Here is an 18,257-nt window from a genome sequence, read left to right as displayed (position 1 = left end):
CAGCAGATACAATATACAGGAAAAATACAGAACTAAATGGAGAGGAAGGTCCAGGATTAATAGGTTTGAAACAGAATCAGTAATACTAGGGTGTAAAAAAATTACTACCAGCTATGCACAGGAAAGTACCAGTAAGTCTTCAGTATTAAAAAACAAAGCCAAAAAAGCCTATCAGGTAAAAGGCTCTTAAAGGTTGTTCTATCACACCAGAGAAAGCGCAGTAAACACTTTTTACCAAAGTCTAGTTTTCTTGAAACCAAGAACTCAGCAAGAAAGTCAATTCACACAGTCCAAAAAGTCTACTAGCTTCTACAAGGTAATGTTAAATCCAACAAATCAAATCTGATTTTGTTAACACACAACTTTTTACACAACTCTGCTAACATAAGCTCTGTTACATTTATATTTCTGTGTTGAGCAGTACCCATGTTTAAAGTACTAAAGCAAATTAAAACAAGGCCAAAAATTTTGTTCATAAAAAACTGTCAGTCTCTTTTGTTTCATTTTTTTGAGACAAGCATCATCAATACTACCCAACAGCTTAAGCCTACCTGATTTTGTGTTTCGATATTACCTTGTTTCACAGCAAAGACTGTGGGGTTTTTCCATTTTTATTCAGATTTGCCATAAGAAGTCAGCAATATTCACATCACACAGACAAAAAACAAACAAAATGTTGATGTACCTACACAGATTTTACCTCCAAACTGCAAACTCCCGTTTCTTGACCACTTCAGAAGCTCTTTCAATTCTGTCTTTAGGAATGGATATTCCTTTCTTCTTTCATGATCAAAACCTTGGACTCTTAACTTCATAAAAACTTTGCATTTTTTATCTGACCATTGATACACATACAGAACTTTAGTTCCGCAACTTATACAGGAAGTTATTAGCATTGTTTTAGGTTGCGTTAGATTCTGTAACTTCTAAATCAGGTCCCTTAAGTAGAGAACATGAGTTTTGTAAATTCCAAAATGCATTCACAAAATACCTCACTTCTTGACAGGAACTGGGCTCAAAACCTTACAGCTGTTAAGAACCTTTACACCCTAGCTCAGCTGACCTTTGAAACTTCCTTGGAAGTTGTGCTCTTCTTGTGCTGCAATGCTTACAAAGAAATCCGAGTTTTTAGCACAATTTTGTAGGCAGGATTGACGGAGCTGAAACTATAAAGTATCCACCTCCTCCTCCAATGAACAGAGTAGAATTACCTAGTCCAACTGCCTAAGGATTACAGATAATATTAAATGCAGAAAAAAATTAAATACAATGAAAAAAAGTTTAAATCAAAATGCTCCCTTTGATCTGCTATACTAGAACAATGTAATACTATCCATAACTTAAATTCTTCCTGGGGAACACAGCTCACAAGGAAGCAACACTTCAACATCCCATCCCTGGAAGATCCCACCAAACCATACAAATGTCCACATTATCATTGCTTACATTCAGTGGCATCTCTAGTCTTGGTTTCCCCCGAGATACATAAATATATCACGGCTTCTGTTATTTCTGATGAGGTTCGTACATTCTACCAGTCTACTGGCCGGTGCTGAATGGCTTTCGCTACATTCATTCTTTGTCAAGTATTTGAAGGGAAGCATAATGGCATCTTCCAGGTTCATTCCACTCGTGGCTTTAAAACATCAAATTATTTATAGTATACTGCACTTCAGGCTTTGCAAAACTCAGCACTATAAATACTTGAAATGCTGCCTAGAACCATCCAGCCAATGAATTATGGGTATTACTACTATGTTATTTCTACATTTTACTTCTGTGCTATTCTTTGTTAAATCATACACAGCACCTGATGTATCACCATAGTGTGCAGTACCAAATGCCACTACCACAGTTACACCATAAAGCTTCTGTTAAGACAAATGAAGTTTAAAAGTTAGCCCGCAAAAACCAGGCTAACCCCTTCTGACTCCCTTCATGTTTTCTATCGAGAATTTAAGGGCTTCTCTAAACTATGTTAAATATTACATTAAAGAAAATAATTGTTTGATTAACTAATAATTATTAGTCTATATTCATAATATCCTGTGACATTACCAATATATTATAGACATTTTCCCTCAAAGTATAAAATTAACACAACTTATTGCTTGGTTAACTGCAAATAATTAAAGCATGGTACACCATCTAACCCAGTATTAAGTTGGAAGCATTTTACGTTCTTGAATCATGACAAAAATAACTTTGTGGAATACCTAGGTTGCTTTAAATACATGTAATCTAAGCACCCCCACTACTGTACAAGCTTTAATTTCACCTTTTATAAAAAAAAAAAACTCTGCTTTTCATGTAATGTTCAATCAGAAAGCACAAACTAAGCACAGGAACTCAAACACTAACCATCATCATACATAATTTAAAATGTCTCAAATACAGAAGAAATTCTGTATTTGCATTAAAATTCACATTTCTGTAAGCTTCTTCATAACTTCTTAACAAACTTGGCCAAACTTCCAATTAGTTTTCAATGTACCAACTGCCTAAATCTGCCTGGAGATTTTTCTACAGTTCCATGCTAGCTAACTGCAAGCAAGTATTTTGCCATTTCCTGTTGCCTTACAACCATTTCAGTCAGAAGATACTTAACCTGAAAAATTAAGCTTGCACAAGCTCACTAGAGATGTTATAAGCTCAAAGCTATTTTTTTTTAAGACTGCCTTAAGTGTGCTCCATTCCAACTAAATTCATACAAGCCATCTGCCTAAGCAGACTTTTTTGTGATTTCTTGAGCATTCGATCTACCTGCTCCAGAGAACTTGTATAACAACTCCCCTTACAAATCCTGGCCTCTCTTCAGGGAAATAAGAAGTCCCAACAGTCTCCTGTTTTAATGCTCCTTTTGCCAACACAACAAAGGCTGTAGTTTGATACAAATGCAAAAAAGGTAAATAGTAGAGGAAGTTGGATAGGAACAAGTAAGGAAGCCCTTAGAAAGTATATTAAGAACAAAGCAGGACTGGGTAAGAGGAGAATTATTTCCACTATATCCACTCGCCCACAAAACCAGAAAAGTTACTCCACTGTCCCAGAAACTTAATATTCCTATATCTATAAAATCTATCAAAAAGCATGTCATAACCTTCTTTACTGAGAAATGCAGGATATAATAATCAACTACTACCACATCCTGAGGATTGAGGATGGGTTTAAAAGCTCAGTTGCAACTCTGTCTGAAAACCAAAGAGTCATTAAAAAAACACCCACCACAAAAAACAAACAAAAGAAACAAAATAGCCAAAGCACACATTACTACTAATCTCCCTCCACTGAAAATGGTTAACTGCTAAATCCCATAAATCCCCTTGCTAAAGAACACCTTCCTTCCACCAAAACCAGACTATAAAGATACCACTTTTCAGCTAAATCCACCAACAGGCCAAAAGAGACCAGGAGTGTCATAACTGTTCTTTTTAGGGACAGCGCTTGAACTACCACAACGTGACAATGCCAGAACTCTCATAAGATGGTTCTGCCACCACAAGTGTGTGCACAGGGATCTTCTCTGTTTCCACTGTTGCAATCTCAGTGAGAAACAGTAATCTTATTGACCAGCAGGAGTATTATATCCTGATAAATTTTGGAACCGAAGTTAATAGTATTTCTACATGTGGACAAACCTTGGCTGAACATACAGCTTCACAATCTGTTCAAAACCAGGTCAGCCTCCACTGTCACAAGACAAGGAGGGCAATCTTGCTCACTTTCATCCTAACCACCTTCTAACCACTAGTATTAACCCTCACATCACCACACAATCAGCCTGATCAAGCTGCCAATCTGGCTGAAAGGTAACTGGGGGAAAGAAATGAAAAACTTTTCAATTTTTGGCTGCATCACATGCCCTACGAACACTAAGAACAGCAGGAGAAACAGTAAGAATACATAACCATGGAAAGAACCAACTCTTTTAGCATCAGTGCAATCTATCATGAAATACACCCTGGAAGAGGAAGAAAAAGGAAAGAAACAGTATAAGGATATCAGCACATATTTAGCTACAACAACAACCGAGGTTCACATACATTAGAGCAGAGATGAGTCTTGACAACACAGAAGTATCATAATAAAAACCAAATTTTTTCTCAAACATATGGATATCACAGGAAAATGCACAGAGAAAGCTGTTTAGTATATAATAAATGCAAGGAGTGTCAGTTCACGAACAGCACAAGTTCAGTCATGAAAGAAATATTAAGTAGTCAGAGCAAATAAGGCTAAGCGCGAGAAGTTTAACAAGGTCAAGGCAAAAAACTGTCTTTGCCCTGGAAATTATGATAAAGCCAGTGGAATGCTTAACAGATCAGAATGAGTCAGGAAAATTAATTTAGCAGTAACACTTTGAATAATCTGACCACAAGTACATAAATCGGTGACAAAGCTACAGCAGGTAATGCAGATGATGTAAAACACAGAAGCTGACAAAAATTTTAGTTCTGCTGACAAAAAAAAGTCAGGGCTATGAAACTGTAAATAAGACTGCACAATTCAAATATTATCTGGGAATTCAGGTCAAAAAAAGGGAACTCAGAGTATAAGTAACTGAGTACAACAGGTGTATCCACTATGACAGTCAACATCTTACTACTATTTTGCAGAAGAAATTTTCATTTTCTTGAATATAGAAGAATATAGAAGAAATAACATTTTGTGTCTGTGAGAGACACAGAACATACTCTCTAAATTTGTCAAAAGCTCAACTTGTCATTTTTCTCCTACATAATTCGGGATTTTCCCGAATAATCTGGTTTCCACTGTACTTTCATTTCCATCAAACTAAAGTTAATTTCTATCAAATTAAGTCCCCTGGGTAAACAGTAAGCAACTGAGGCAGCAGGAAGAAAAACTGTCAAACTGTCCATACCTTATTCATTGCAGAACAGTTAAATGATGTTTTACAAGAAAAGAAACAGAACTGCAGAAGTCAAAGGGCAAACTCCGGGTTATGAGGCAGCTATGTAAAACTCGCAGAAATCACAGATTTTTTCAGATTAACCTCTTCACCCTCCTCTCATTTTTCTGGATACTGAGATAAAGGAAAACTGAGGAAGAGCAAGGGAGCACAACAGCAACTTATGCCAGCACAAACTGTGTCTGTAACACCTGAACATCTAATAAAAACCTGCTGAAAAGTTATGAGTAAGTACTTCTGAAGTTTACACCTTCTCTGCCTCAATTCAAAAGACAACACAAGCTTTTTAATTTACAGAGCGATATGAGAAATAATACGTTAATGTTTGGGAAACATATAGGCTGAAAGTGAAAAGCACTTATCAAGTTTATTAAGAGTAGTAATTCTACTTAGTATGGGATTTAGAGTGATGTAACACATGCATTTGCAGAATAAATTCCATAGATAAAACGCTGAATGACAATCCAATTCAACCCATCTTCCAGACTCAAGGATCCAATGGGAGAAAGAGTTCATAATTAGGTGGAGGCAAAACCCACTAGTTTAATGACAAGTTTCATTCTTCTATTTCCCCATTTTCCACTTTTATGTAAACTGAGAGGTATCTTCTTAAATTACCTATGGCTCAAGTGAAAACATCCCCCTTAAATGGCAAAATGCTTACATAGATCAAGACTTGTGCATTTTTTCCAAGGCTCTTTGCATCACTTTTTCACCGCACACAATTTTTAGGTAACTTCACTGAGCCAACTCATAATACAACTGAAAAATGAATGGAAGTACTTTAAAAATCAAGCTTTTAGTTCTGATGAGGAATCTGCTCTGAAATACTACAAACCCCAAATCTTGATGAAATATGTTCTATACCTGGGGAAAAACAAATTTTTCACTTGCATTTATCAAGCATCTGAGCTAAACCAAGGTACCTCTAACATCAACTTCACACTTAGTTTTTTTCTTTGCTGAATTTCTAACTGATGATGTGTATTCTATGACAAGTTCTTGCTGGGAAAAAAAGTGTCTCCTTCCCAGCAAGAAAGTCTCTCCAAAGTATACACCTAACCTCACCAATTTTGGTGAAAGAAAACATTAGTTATCCAGAAGCATTAGCTACCCGGAAGTATGAGAGGAAAAAAGAAGAAAAAGTCGTCCAAAGGAAGACATCCACTGAAACAATCGGGCACTCTGAATTCTTAGGTAACATTCTCATGGAAAAATGGCATGAGAAAACACAGCATGCATTAAGCAGAATATATGCAGGAAGGAAAAGAAAAGGGTTAATGCATAGACACTAATTTTACCAGTTCAGTAAAGTCTCACCATAGAATTTCTTTAAAGCAGACCAAGAACACCAGACCAAGCAGGCAAGTAGGAACAAACCACAAAAATTTAAACAAAAAACCCTCGTTTTTTTAATTGAGATAAAGCATCTTAAAAATCATGAGAAAGTATCTTAAGAGAAAACAAAGATTTCCAGAGCTGGTGAAAGAAGCAAAGTTTTTTACACCTACAGAAATACACCCCAAAAATAACGTCTTCCTAATTCCTACAGATGCAACATCTATTGCAGCTCAACATTTAAACATCAACACAGTTGTTAAGGCTTCCCCCCCTCCCCCCATCATTTCTGGCACAGAAGCTCTGAGAAAAGAACTTAAGTTTGTCAAATACACTAAAGCAGCTGATTATGTTGAAGATACAGAATAAAGAATTCTAGTGGACAACTGTCGTTTAGAAGTTATATGACATACGATAAACTTCCTTTTAAAGCAAAATTTTGCTGTTCAAATAATCAGAAGTAGAATTAATGGGTTAGTCTTCATTTTAAGTGTGAACTACTATTATTTATCATATTTTTCAGAGCCATGAAGAACCACAGTGGCTTATCAACACTGAAAACCCCTCAAACATATTTTAGGTGTAGTATAGTATAAGCACATCCTTAAAAGCATCAAGCAGCTCTCACAGGACAGATTTTTACTCTGCTCTCAACTGTCAGTTACTTGCTGCTGGTCTAAATAACGTATACAACTTTTACAACATCCCAATCTTCCTGTGTGATCCTCACACCTAAGGAAATATAAAACATATAAACAAACAGCACATCAAGTATCAAGTACAATTTCAATTTTAGAAAAAGAATCTCCTGAAGTACCAACGAAGGATCAATCAACATAGTACATTCAAATCTCCAAATCAAACTCATTTTGGCTACTACCTGCCAGCAATGAAACTGAACTAACATGTTGGTCATTCACTATCCTCATCCAGCTGCCTCCAGGCGCCATATCCAGAGTTGTTCTACATACTCATTCCATTATAAGGAAAGTGATACAAACAAAAAGGAAAATTCATGTCAGGGTGCACAGATCCTTCATCTGATCAAAAATCTTAGGACAGTGCAGGTAAGTGAAAAAACTTCAGGGACACACACACCTGCTAACCAGAGGCTGATACTGATCACATGGATGTTTTTTTATTCCAAGGCTGAAGACACTTTAGCTTACAGCAAGGTCCCACTACCGCTATGCTAACCTTACCACAACAGTTGCCACAGATGAAAATGAAGCTTTTCGTTTCACTTAAAAGCTTTTCATTTTATGGAAAATATAAAAAAAGAAAAAGAAAAGAAAAATATCTGGTTTCCCCCTCCTAACACATGGAAGGAAAGGAAAAGAAATTAATGACTTCTTGAATGCCATAAAGAAATTCATGTTTCAAGTTGCATCTTCACTAGACACATTACAAACTGTCAACCACAGCAACCTGTCTAAAGTGCTGCAAGAATAAGAACAGTAAGAATTTTCAGGCAATCCGGAGGTTATCTTCCTGTCTGATTACCAGAACTATCATGAAGAAACTCTGACACTGTGAGAGAGCTATAAACCACTTAAGAAATGTGACATTATTGCCTTGCCTAGGAAAAGCTGGTACATCATCTTAAAAAAAGAGTAAGTCCTATTGCGTGCGTGTGTGCGTACACACACACACACTTAAAAGCAGTCAGGAAAAGCACCCGGGATTTTAAGGTCCCATTGTGATTAATAAAGCACTGTCTGAAAGACAGGTCAAGGCGTATTACGGAGGGCTGTGCAAAACTGGAGCCTGAAACTGCAGGACAAGTCACTGGAATTTTCACCTTCAAGCTCCAGAGAATTTATGTCACAATTTAAAAGAAATAATGGAAGTCCTCACTGCTAAAGATTGAGGAAAATGCATTAAAAAGAAACATCAGAAATCACCAAACAATTCACTTTTTGTTTCTAATTTAGAAATATACAAAGTCTAATGTAAAATACAGGTTAAATAATAATGTAAGCTTTCAGTTTATCAAAGTTTTGATCTTTCACCAACAAATTCACCTAAAAATTAAGCTAGGGAGATCCACCTTTCTTATTTAACTTACAAAATCATGGACTCGTTCTGTTGATACATTCAGAATCACACTTAAGTACTTCATTGCTAAGACAGCAGAAGAATTAAACGGCAGAAGATGCAAGGTTCATTTATTGAGATGCCAGTATATTTTGACAACATCATTCATTCTCACCTTGTATTACAACAATAAGAGACTTTTCTTCCCCTCACTGTCAATTTTCATTTCCGGACAAGAAAACTGAAGTTCCACCCACAGCCAGTACTGGCCTGTCACCACTATCCCACACCACAGAACTATCAAGAACACTCCCCTCCAACCAAAAAAGCCTGTCAATCCTACCTGGCACACACAACTGCTGTTTCTTCTTTACTGAAGAGATTTCTGTCTCTTCTTTTTCTTCTTTCATTATTTCAGAGCACTATAGGTAAGATCACCCTAACACAAAGCTATACCATTGCCTCTTCCCACACCTAGTCCTGCTGAATCTAGAGAAAAGGTTAAGCAGCAATTACATGACTTTTAAGGATTGACACCTATGGAATTTATCACATATGTTTTTGTGTCATTCTGTGTTGCCATTCAGCTGTTACACAAAAGTGTTACCTGTCATAAACAAATGCTCTTCTAAGGACAGTTTTCTACTACTTGAATTTTGGGTATTTTGCATGAAAGCTTTATGAAAAGTTAGTGCCAAAATTTCCTCCATGTACTTTTCATTATTTTGCAGCACTCATTTGAACAACACTTCCATTAAAGAAAATTCTACGGAAGTCTTCTACAGTTTAGAGCAGAGAGGAGACAGTATGAGCAAACATTAAAGAGTAACATGTTTGTGTCTTGCCTTCAACATACACTTTAATCTCAGGGTAAAAAAACATATTTAGAAAAAAATTTTCTTCTGTGAGAACTCTCCATTCACAGATGTGCATCTTTAAGGAATGATGCAATGTGGAATTCCCCTCCAATGAGTGAATTCATGGCTAAACACTAACTACCAAATATTATGAATTGCCAAGATGTCATGCAAAGACCTATATGCCAGAAAAAAAAAAATATCACATTTTTCTGTGGGCAGTTACATGTGTAAGGAAAACTAAATCACAAAAAAGGTTACATACTGGTTTTGTAAGCAAATCAAGGATGCTACAAATAAAAGTTTCCCATGGTAAGGTTCCTGATCACTATCCGTTACTTCCATAAGCAGTCTTCATTTCAAGTAAATTAAAAAAGCTGAAATACTAGCATTCAAAACACGACTAGATTTTAAACCTACATCCCATGGAACTCTTTTGTAGGTGTACTAAAACAGAGAAGTTAACCAAAAGCAAGTAATCATTCTCACAGTTAATATTAACTTTCAAAAACCATACATCAGTAATGTTTCCTTTGGAAAGCAAGCCTGTGAACATACATGTAGCCAAATAGTTTTTATTCCCAGCACTTTAATTTTTAGTTGAGAACACGTCAACAGCTGGCAACCAAAAACCTTTGAATCAAGCAGATTTAATTCAACTCTGAAGTTAAAGGAGTAACTAACAGCTTCTTTAAAAAATGAAGCAAGTATCAGAAAACTCAAAACAGAAAATGCAAAAGAAACTGGCTGTGCTTGTAAGCTCCCTTAAGAAAAAAAAAGAAAAAAAAGGCAAAAAGATTTTACGCTAAGTCACACCTGGCTACTTTAAGATCTTACTTTCTTTCCTCCTCTACTGTAGGAAGTTATTAACAGCTCTCCTTTAACCCTACCAACACTCAGTATTTTAAATGATTTTACCAAACCAGTTCTACAGAAAGTGCTCAAAGCACCAATGGGCTCAAGTGGACACTGTAATGTCTCAGAAATGCAGTAGCTGACATTTTGAGGGTGCAAAGTCACGACAGAATGGCTTTCTGCCACTGTCTATTTATTCAAGATCCTAAACAAGAAGATCAAAGTCAAAACATGGTTCTATCATGAAGTGCAAAGGGAACTTCTGTTAACCATATTCTCAAGTCATGCTACAGCCTGAAGTATAACAGAGACAGCCAATACAACATAACTGTTTTTAAAAGATCTCTATTCATTACGAAACTGCAATTCATTGTAACAGTGTGAGAACTTCAGGATGTTCCTATATTAATCAGAGAACACCACTACATTTAATATATGAAAAATGTCACTGCATTTTTCTAACACATTAATCCAAAGTAGCTCAAACTTCCCAGGTAGAAAGCTACAAGTCTCACTGTATGCAAGCATATGCTTATGAAAGACTTTCTTTCCATCCCTTGCCTCTGCTCTGGAAAGACTGTTCCTTTTAACTGCATTTCTGCAATACAAAGGTTTACCAAACTGCTTTTCCTAAATGTAACTAACTGCTTGGCAAGACTGCTAAGCAACTGACATTCATCACTACTGGATACTGTACAATAAGAACCTCTTCAGAAAAACACAACAAAATAGAAGATTGTAGTAAGTGTTCTACATTGATGGTAAAAGGCCGGTATAGCATTATAGCTCACTTTTTAATTAGGTTTGTGTCAGGAAGACAACATGCATAACAAAGCTCAGTTATGGGTGGGAAAAGAAGTTGTACATTTATATAGCACAAACATCGTGGATAAGACAAGTCTACAGCAACACTAGCTTTGCCAAAGGCAAGGTACTACAAGAGATACACCTTAACAAGCTGTCTGTGTTCCTAAAACATACCCTCGAGTAGAGCTTTAGATTTTGGACTCTACTTTAAACAAGGGCGGTGATATGGATAATAAAAGTGGATGAACCTACAGAGTTTCAAAAGGAGACACATTCATGTTATAAGAAAAACTTACAATACCTGTACAAGAGAAACCATGTCCACATGTTCAAATTAATACTAATGCTAACATCCAGGAAACCATTTGCTGAAGGACACAAAAGCCTTCACATGCACTTTCAAGTGAATAGAACACACAGCAAAGTTTCTTACATCTTCAGACAACCACTTCACACCGGTCTTGGTCTGCAAGTGCTGGATAAGCAAGACTACTGGTTAGATTAAACAGTGTTTGTGAGTACGAGGAAAAGAATAAAAGTAAGTGTAATAGTTTTTGGGGTTTTGTGGGTTTGGCTTGTTTTTAAAAAAAATAAATAAATAAATAATGCTTTAAGTGAAAAACAGTAAAGGACATCTTTGTTCATTTAATTCACAAATAAGGCCATCCTGCTCGGGATGTTTTCAAAATATACCTAGTTTTTAGACCTCTTAGGATATATAAAACAGTATTTCTGGAGAGAAAAAAAGTAGAATATATACACATGCACACTCAAGAGTACTGCCTAACACAAAAGTGCCTGCCATTCAAATACCTGAAACGAGTTCAGAACTTATTTCTAAACCGGAGCAGGACAAACACATTAAATTCCATGGGAAAAAATTCTATTTTCAATAACACCTGACAGAAACGTAACTTAAAAGCCATTTAAAAGTTATCTGCTTCAACTAGTAAGTAACCAAATTTCTATTCCATTTCTACCCAAAGCTCTATTGATACTGGATAAACCAATTTCAATCTTAAATGTAAGACTGTTCGGAACAAAGATATTACTAGTACCTTTACTGTCTTAAGTCTGCTTAATTTTGTTGAATAGACAGCAATCCACTATATTTGTTTATCCTGAGTCTCACTTTTAAGAATTCCAGAATATTAATAAAATGCATAAAGTATGGATTTATAACAGAATGCAGTCACACTGGTCTATTTCTGAGTGCAAATGCACCACAATGTGGGAACCAAAATGTTTATGTAAGGGTGACAGTGTTCCACAGATACAGGAAGAGTAAACAGTTTTGCTACCACTACCCTTATCGATTACCACCTCCAGATGTAGTCTTTCTGTCAATTCAATGGACAGAAGCATCACCACAAGGGCAGATTTTGCAAAACGTGAAGTAGCGGTATGGAAAGACAGAGGCTACCTAAAAGAAGTACCAGTAAGAAAAACTACACAAAACAAAAGTACAAAAGATATTGGAGAGAGAGGAAAAAGTTAACTATGATACAACCTTAAATTTGTTTTTTGCTAGATTCCCCCCTACCCAAAACATGCTAATACTTCAGTTTCTTCCACTGCAGCTTTATGATTATGTTTGTGTTTTTCATTCAAGGCCATTATTAAGCATCACCATTGTCCAGGGTATGGCAACAGAATAATCAATACATGTATTTTATATACTTCCCCAAAATTCTTGGTATGAGCAACCGTACTTTTTTGATACAAAGAAGAAATATTACTTCAACTCAAAGAATCAGAAGCATTATTAAAAATAAACAAAACAAGCAAACAACCAACAACCCCCCCCAAACCCTCATGTATGACTTAATTTTTGCTGAAATTACAAGTTACCTGACCAAGAACATTTATGGTGGGGAGTTCTACCAATTTCTTGAAGTTAAACTTTAAAATATGCACAATAAAGTTAGCTGCCTATAGATTTCAGTCATCCCTAAACCTTTCTTACTAAAGACACCATTTCAATTCCACAACTGATAAAGGTCAATCCTCCAAACACCCATCAACAGTCCCTTCCTAAACATAGCAATATTCACTTGTTAGGCATTTGAGAAGCCTGCTGAAAAACACAGATTACCTAGTCTTTCAATCATAAGAAGTGTTGCCACTAGTATACTTAACACTGCATATTAATATATCTAGATTCAACAGCTTTTTAAAAATACAGGCCCCAGTTCTGCAACTAGGTCAGCAAATGGGCCTTGTGCTAGCTTTAAGCCTGCGACTTGAGAGGGTCTTTGGCCTGATACAAAAGTCCAGTGATATGAATACAACTGCAGAACTATGAATATAAATCAAGTTGTACAGGCAACATGAAGACAGCCGAGACAGATGCAGTATGTCTACAGTGAGACCAGGAGTCCTCTGAACATGAACATTTATTTAGAACAATCTTTTTCCTGTACAGTTGTGTTGTGTGTTATTGTACATCTTCAAGATACTTAACCGGACTTCTGAGGGAGCAAGCTGAAAATGAAATATGGCATCTTAAAAACCATCTCAACATTTTTGGATGCTCCTACGAGAGCAAATTAAGTAATTTTCAAAGGCCAGTCTCTCTGTATACAAACAATGGTGCACAAATTGTTAACATAGTGGTTGCCAACCGACCAAAAAAACCCAACCACCCAACAACTCATCCAGCTGGTGAAATCCTCTGTCTTCTTGAGGACAATAAGAAAGAATAATCGTGGCCAAACCATACACAACTACCCCTGTCACACTGCATATTGCCTAAAATAAATCGCAACAGACAAGCCCTAAGACATAACTTCGAGGAGAAGTGAGTGGGTGAACTACAGCGAGAAGATGTTAAAAGCCACAAACGTTTTTTGTGCATCGAAAAAGGGTTGCTGGAAGCCGAGGCTAGAGGAGTGGCCTACGTGTTAATAATGTTTACAGCGGGCGTGAACGAGCTGGTGCTGGTGGTTTTCATTGAGACTGTAGGAAAAGCGCCTCGGCAGGGCCTTATTTCCAGGCGTCGCCCTGGCCTACACGGCTCCAATCACTCCACCTCAGTAATGGCGTTCGGTGCGAAGGGAAGCGAGAGCCAGGGGAAGCAAAGCTGGGTGCAGCCCTGTGGGAAGCCACCGGGCCCTGCTCGCCCGGCGGCACCGGAGAGGCACGGCGGGAGGGGCCGCCCGGCGGCTGGCAGAGCCCCCCGAGGGGCGCGGAGCACTTCCACCCGCCGGCAGCCGGGGAGAGGATGAGGAGCCGTCAGCCATTTTCCCTTGCCCTCCAAAACACCAGCGATGCAGGGCCACACGCCGGGGGCTGCGAGGGAGGCGCTGCCGCCACCCGCCGCTCGTTATCCCCAACCCCCCACCCCCGCTCCCCGCCTCACGGGGCCCGGCTCGCCCCCTCCTCCCCGCCGCACCCCGCCGTCCCGCACCCCGACCCCGGGAGCCCCATCCCCGGGGACAGCCGCCCTCCGCTCCGCACGGCGGCGGCCGCCTGCAGCACAAACAGTGGCCCCCGCGTAGCCGCTTCACCTCGCCGCGTCCCGGCCCCGGCCTCAGCTCCAGCCCCCGGCCCCGCCCGGGCACGGTGCTCCGGCACTCACCCCCACACGCCTTCCTCTTGTCCCGCGGCGGCTGCTGCGACGGCCCGGTGCCCTCCTGGGTGCTGCCGAAGGAGCGCGGCCGGGGACTGCCTCATCCCAGGCAGCCAGCAGGGCAGAGTCTCATGCCAGGCCCCGCGATCCCGGGCGTGCAGCCGGCTGACTGAGGGGGCGGCCCCGCTTCCCCGGTTCCCCCCCCCCGCCCCGGGCGGGCTCCGTGTACCGCGACGGGAACAGGGAAGATGAAGCTGCCGCTGCTGCCCGCGCTTCAGATCCCGGCTCCGACCGCTCCGCTCTCTCCGACGCCGGCGGCAGCGCCGGGGCGTTTTTCCTGCGTCACCAGCTCCTGCCCGGCGGCCCTGGGCTTCAGCTCCGGCTGGGGCTTGGCCGGGGCCTGCGCGCTCCGCTCCGCCCCGTCCGGGGACCGGACGCACGCGGGGGAGGGGGCGCAGCGGCACCCCGCGCCTCTAGCCAGGGCCCGGGGCTCGGCTGGGGAGAAACGGCCGCTGCGCGCGGGGGCAGGCGGGCAGGAAGGTGGCAGCGGCGGGGCCGGCCCGGGAGGCTGGAGCGCTCTGCGCTGACGGCTCTGTGCGTGTGGGGGGAAGGGAGGGCGGGGGAGGGGGGAGGGAGCGAGGCGAGACGCGGCGGCGGCGGCGCACCTCCGTCTGGCGGGGCCCTGGGCAAGATGGCGGCCTCGGCAGAGCCTTCCGCGCACGGCCCGCGCCGCAGGCCCCGACCTCGCGCAGCGGCGGCGGCTCCGCCACCCGAACGGCGTGACGCGCTCCCCGCCCCCGTCCCCCCGGGCTGTCACTCACGCCGCAGCGGCAAGGCCGCGGCCCGCCTGCCCCCACCCCTATATGTGCGGCGAGGAAGGTTGGGGGGGGGGGGGGGGGGAAGGGGGATGGTGGCGCGTGTGCGCGCGCGCGGCCGTTTCACGTCGGTTAGGCTCGAGCGGGTTCCATTGTGACCCGCCGGGCGAACCGCGCGGAGAGCCCGGATAATGACGTCAGCGCGGCTGCTGCCTTCTGGGCCCGGTCCGGCCTGGCCCGGCCCTCCCCTCCGCTCCGCCGCCGCCGCGCTGGGCCCCGTGGGGGTGGGGGCGGCGTGCTGGGGTCGCTCCGCTGGCGCGTCCCCTTGGGCCCGGCGGCGGCCTTTAAGCGGTGGCGAGCGGCGCCGCGCCGCCCTCGGGTTGCCGTGCGGGAGGCCCGGCGGACAAAGCCGGGGGGAGGAGGGCAGAGGCGCCCTCGCGGCCCGGGACGGGCCCGGGGTCTGCAGGGCCCTGGGCAAGCAGGGGGAGGGGCGGGGTTGCCCGCCGCGCGTGCGGCGGTTGCACCGGGCGGCGCTGCTGCGGCCGGGCCGTTCCCCGGGCCCCGGCCCCCCGTAGGCCTCGGGCCCGCCGGCGGACAGCGGGCTTTGGGCAGGGCCTGGGAGCTGGCATGGACGGGCACAGGGACAGGGCTTCGTGCCTCGCCGCAGCGCTGCCTCCGGCAGAACGGAGACTGCTTAGGGGACACCGGCACTTAAAAAGCCACTTGGGTCTTTTATTGCTCTTGTTCCTTACGTACATATGTGACTATGAATCATAGTAGAGCCCTAGTCTGAGTAGGTACTCTATGTAGCAATCTGGGAGACATTAAACCTGGATTTAAAATCTGGAAAAATGGCAAAGCGCATCTTGTGGAAGGACAGAAGTTTGGCAGACATGGGGAACTTGATCAAGAGAGTACCTGAAATGGAGCTTAATGTTTCATTTTGTTTGTCTGTATTCCAGGGTCAAAGTCTTGTTTCAACATCATCATTCAAGAACTTCAGAGCAGGAAGTGAAAAGTACAGTATCCAGGTGAAAACGCAGGAGGAATTTAGCTTGCATGGGTTGGAATTTGCTCAAGAGGCTAGGGCTAACAGCCTTAACTCCTGTGCAAAATGTTTATCTTTTGGACCATGCAGTGACAAAGACTAAAATACTGCTTGCTCATTGCAGGAGCTGTGGGTGGGTGTTTTTCTGTAAAAAGCTAGAGCTCAAAACCAAGTGCTGATGTCTGCTGCTATTTTCTATTTTAACCAAGTTAAGGGTTAGTCTTTTTTTTTTTTTTCCTAATCACTAGTTGTATCATGTGAGAAGGAAATCTGAAGTATATGTCTGTGTTAACCACTCAGCGAACAAAACAAAGGATGCAGCTGCTTCATCACTGTACAAATGCAACAGTTTATTTACTGAAAGAATAGGTTTACATGCATTTTCTTCATCAACAATAAAAACAAGCCATACCCATGGTGAAAATCTGTGTAAATGTAAGTCTGTTCATGCTCAGGTTAGAAATATGTGCAATCATAGAAAGAGCAGCCCTTTTATTTTAGTGATTTTTCATGCCTCTGAGCATGTCATTGTGGCCTCCTTTTTCCTTTTGTCCCTTATGAATTACTTTGGGCTTTCCCTGCTATTTCCAATTTATCCAGTTTGTTTTCCTGGCAAAGCATTTAAAATTACTGCACCTATAATGCATTGAACTTTACTTGCCTGCCTAAGTATTCTCCCTTGAGATCTGCACTGTTTATGGTGACTCAGAGAGGCACAACAGCACTTCAGTTGTAGTTTTATGTTTTCTGACGCTTCTTATCCTTAAAAATAAACTGTGTGTTTAATGATGGTCATTTCTTTTTATTATTAAGTAGACCACTGTTTTAATGACAGGACAAATACTGTGTTCCTTCTAACTGCTTTGGCTTTTTTGGCAGAGCTGAACAGTGACACATCAGTGGATTTTTATAATGTGGGCAATTGTCCACTGAGAAATTGACTGTCAGTTCACATAAAAGTCAAAAAAACCCAAAAACCCAACAACCAAAACTGAACAATACTTACGGAAACAATACTGGTACAACTTGTAGCAAGTATTTCCTCTTGTGAAGAAGGATTCCTTCAGCCAAGAGAAAGAGTAGAAGCTCTGATTAATTCAATTGAAGCCTTAGGTTTGGAACAAACTAAGAACTGATTCCTCTTCAGCTTTCCAGGACCTTTGGTGGTATTTTTCTGATTTTGGATTCTACTTTATGTACAGTTTGCAGAAGCATAATGAGATATTAGAGGAATTTTGCACTTGTATGGGAGAAAAAGATACTTCATGTTTATTCTCTTACTTTTATATTTGACCTTGTTCCTGTTTTAAAAGTATGTTGTGAAGTGCTTTGACAGACCAGCACTTGCTTATAGCCATGCTAATCAAAGGTCACGATGGGCTGAAGTAGACAGCTATTTATGGCACCAAATAAAAGACAATATTGGGACAGCAATGGCACTTTGTGGTTACTGAACAAGCAAACTGCACGCCAGACTCCTAACTGGGGAATTCTTCCTGTTCCCCCCCAAGCAAAAATCTATGGCCATCCCTCTTTGCTCAGGCTTCCAGAGTTCTCTGGGGGTATTGCCCTGGCTCATCTTGTGTAACGCTGCTTTGCTTTTAGGATAGATTGATGCTTCCCTCCCCCCCCCTCCAATACTGCAAATAAATGTTACCAGTTTATCTTTGTGCAGCAACTATGGAAACAAAAGGGTATGAGTGAGATAGATCACTGATTAAAGGAGTATCCCTGGTATGAAGACAGAAGTCAGTAGGCACTTAGAAAACTCACTAATTGTTCTGAAGTAAGTGTTAACCGAGAGATCTATGGCAGAACAATTTATTCCTCAGTAGTCATTCTGGTTAATTGCCCTCAGTACACAACTGTTGGTATGATTAGAAATGCTTTTGCAACATTTTTAATTCAGTGTGAAAATGTGGGGAATGGAAGTCTTTCCCTGCAGGCTTCCCAGCTCACGCATTGCAGTCAGCCTATCAAACAAAAAGTGAAACCGGTT

At 41.5% G+C, this 18,257-nt stretch overlaps 2 protein-coding genes across 8 annotated transcripts in view; one reads left to right on the top strand and one right to left on the bottom strand.

The window, feature by feature from the left end:
• USP9X (ubiquitin specific peptidase 9 X-linked) overlaps positions 1-14,914 on the bottom strand; it is a 106,324-nt gene extending 91,410 nt beyond the window's left edge. For both annotated transcript variants that reach the window (XM_055802311.1, XM_055802312.1), the window contains exon 1: positions 14,405-14,914. The gene's annotated coding sequence lies outside the window, so the exon portion shown is untranslated. The remainder of the gene's footprint in view (positions 1-14,404) is intronic.
• LOC114011335 (uncharacterized) lies at positions 14,854-17,688 on the top strand. Of its 6 annotated transcripts, none has more exons than XR_008746869.1 (3): positions 14,854-14,989; positions 16,173-16,241; positions 17,138-17,688. XR_008746869.1 is itself a non-coding variant. In XM_055802316.1 (3 exons), the coding sequence occupies exons 1-3, from the start codon at positions 15,087-15,089 to the stop codon at positions 17,141-17,143; spliced, it is 249 nt and encodes an 82-aa protein (XP_055658291.1). In that variant the 5' UTR covers positions 15,004-15,086; the 3' UTR covers positions 17,144-17,688. The 6 variants fall into 6 exon arrangements, 2 of the variants coding, with proteins under 2 accessions (XP_055658291.1, XP_055658290.1); XR_008746868.1 differs by having other exon boundaries at positions 16,507-17,688; XM_055802316.1 differs by lacking the exon at positions 14,854-14,989 and adding an exon at positions 15,004-15,260.
• The last annotated feature ends 569 nt before the right edge of the window (positions 17,689-18,257 follow it).

Source organism: Falco peregrinus, chromosome 4, assembly GCF_023634155.1.
Source record: "Falco peregrinus isolate bFalPer1 chromosome 4, bFalPer1.pri, whole genome shotgun sequence".
NCBI classification, from domain to species: Eukaryota; Metazoa; Chordata; class Aves; order Falconiformes; family Falconidae; genus Falco; species Falco peregrinus.
This window is presented reverse-complemented; position numbering and strand designations above follow the sequence as displayed.

Excerpts from the sequence above, each read along its gene's own strand:
- LOC114011335 (XM_055802315.1), top strand. The coding sequence starts at position 15,087 with ATGGCGGCCTCGGCAGAGCCTTCCGCGCACGGCCCGCGCCGCAGGCCC. Across the intron at positions 15,261-16,172 it reads GCCTGCCCCCACCCCTATAT|GGTCAAAGTCTTGTTTCAAC; the intron begins GTGCGGCGAGGA and ends TCTGTATTCCAG. Across the intron at positions 16,242-16,506 it reads GTGAAAAGTACAGTATCCAG|TTGTATCATGTGAGAAGGAA; the intron begins GTGAAAACGCAG and ends CCTAATCACTAG.